This window comes from Apaloderma vittatum, unplaced genomic scaffold (assembly GCF_000703405.1).
Source record: "Apaloderma vittatum isolate BGI_N311 unplaced genomic scaffold, ASM70340v1 scaffold24144, whole genome shotgun sequence".
Classification (NCBI taxonomy): Eukaryota; Metazoa; Chordata; class Aves; order Trogoniformes; family Trogonidae; genus Apaloderma; species Apaloderma vittatum.
In genome coordinates, this window is record NW_009712458.1 from 13,933 (window position 1) to 15,395 (window position 1,463).

Sequence of the window (1,463 nt, forward strand, 5' to 3'; positions counted from 1 at the left end):
AGTGAGCGGGCGCTGCTGGGTGCGGGCAGGGTGGGTATGTGCAAGACTATGCTGGAGTTGCTGTGGGTTTGCTGTTGCAAAGGGGTCTGTGTGAAATGGACTAACTCCTTTGTCGCTACATCTGGTGCTCTCTGTAGCGCCCCTCCCTTCTCACCTCCCCTTTCCTTTCCAGCCATGCACCATGCCCACTATTTCCAGGGCAACAGTGTCCTGACCTGGGACTTCAAGACAGATGTGAAGATCTCCGTGCCTTGGTACCTGGGGCTGGCATTTCGGACGCGCCAGTCAGACGGGGTGCTTCTGCAAGCCCATGCTGGCCAGTACACCACCCTGCTCTGCCAGGTAGGGCCATGGCCTGAGCCTCAGGTCTGTGCCCCAGCCTCACCTGCCATGTGCCCCAGCCTCACCTGCCATCTGCCCCAGGAGAGGACCCTGTCCTTCATGTTGGCTTTAGCCCAAGCAGAGGGAGCTTGCGGGGAGAGGTGTTCGGCAGGGCTGGGGTTACCTCGCTATGCTCAGAGGGAAGGGAGGCTGGAAGAAGGCCACATGGTGAGGCCTTCGCTCACTGCTGCTCTTGCTGGTTCCCTCCCTGCAGCTGACTGGGGGCCTGCTCTCCTTCGTGGTGAACAGGGGGTCCGGGCGCAGCACCAGCCTCCTCCTGGACCAGCTGCAGCTCAGTGATGGGAGATGGCATGATCTACAGCTGGAGCTGCGGGACATCCGCAGTGGGAGAGACTCACGCTATGTCATCACCCTCACACTGGACTTCGGGCTCTACCAGGTAGGTGCTGCCTGAGACTCCAGCACCAGGATAGGAACTGGGAGGGATGCTTGGCATACACGGGATGGGCTGGGCCTCTGCACCCTCAGAGAGAGCTGGGGCAGGGCTGATGTCAGTTGCCCCATATTACTCCTTCTGCAGGATACAGTGGTGGTCGGAAATGAACTGCATGGGCTGAAGGTGAAACACCTGCACGTGGGGGGAATCCTGGGCTCTGGCGAGGTGCAAAATGGGCTGAGGGGCTGCATACAGGTGAGTCCATTGCCCTGAGCCTTCCCTTTCCAGCAGGTCTTACATGGAAGGGTGGAAGCACAGGCTGGCAGCTGCTGCTGGCATCCATCCTGCTGGTGACACTCTCCCTCTTAGTGTGCCGGGCTCTGAGGTGCCGGGGTACAGCCATAAGTCAGCACAGCAGGGGTGATAGGATTGCCTTCCCCTGCAGCTCTGTGGAGGGCAGGATGGACTGGAGCCTTGCATGTCTGTCCTTGCTTCACTGTGAGTTTGTCACTTGCATTTCAGGGTGTGAGACTGGGTGACAGTGTCACCGGGACTGTGCTGCCCAAGCCCAGCCATGCCCTGCGGGTGGAGGCTGGCTGCAGCGTGCCAAGCCCCTGTGACTCCAGCCCCTGCCCGGCCAACAGCATCTGCAAGGACGAGTGGCAGAGCTACTCCTGTGTCTGCC

General features: G+C 60.4%; 1 protein-coding gene across 1 annotated transcript in view; it reads left to right on the forward strand.

The window, feature by feature from the left end:
• The window catches only part of LOC104272888 (cadherin EGF LAG seven-pass G-type receptor 3-like), a gene marked incomplete at both ends in the record, with an annotated part of 39,577 nt that overhangs the window by 13,924 nt on the left and 24,190 nt on the right, over positions 1 to 1,463 (forward strand). The window contains 4 exon segments of the mRNA XM_009867999.1: positions 83 to 342; positions 596 to 781; positions 923 to 1,033; positions 1,301 to 1,461. Of these exon segments, the coding sequence (XP_009866301.1) occupies positions 83 to 342; positions 596 to 781; positions 923 to 1,033; positions 1,301 to 1,461 (718 nt within the window).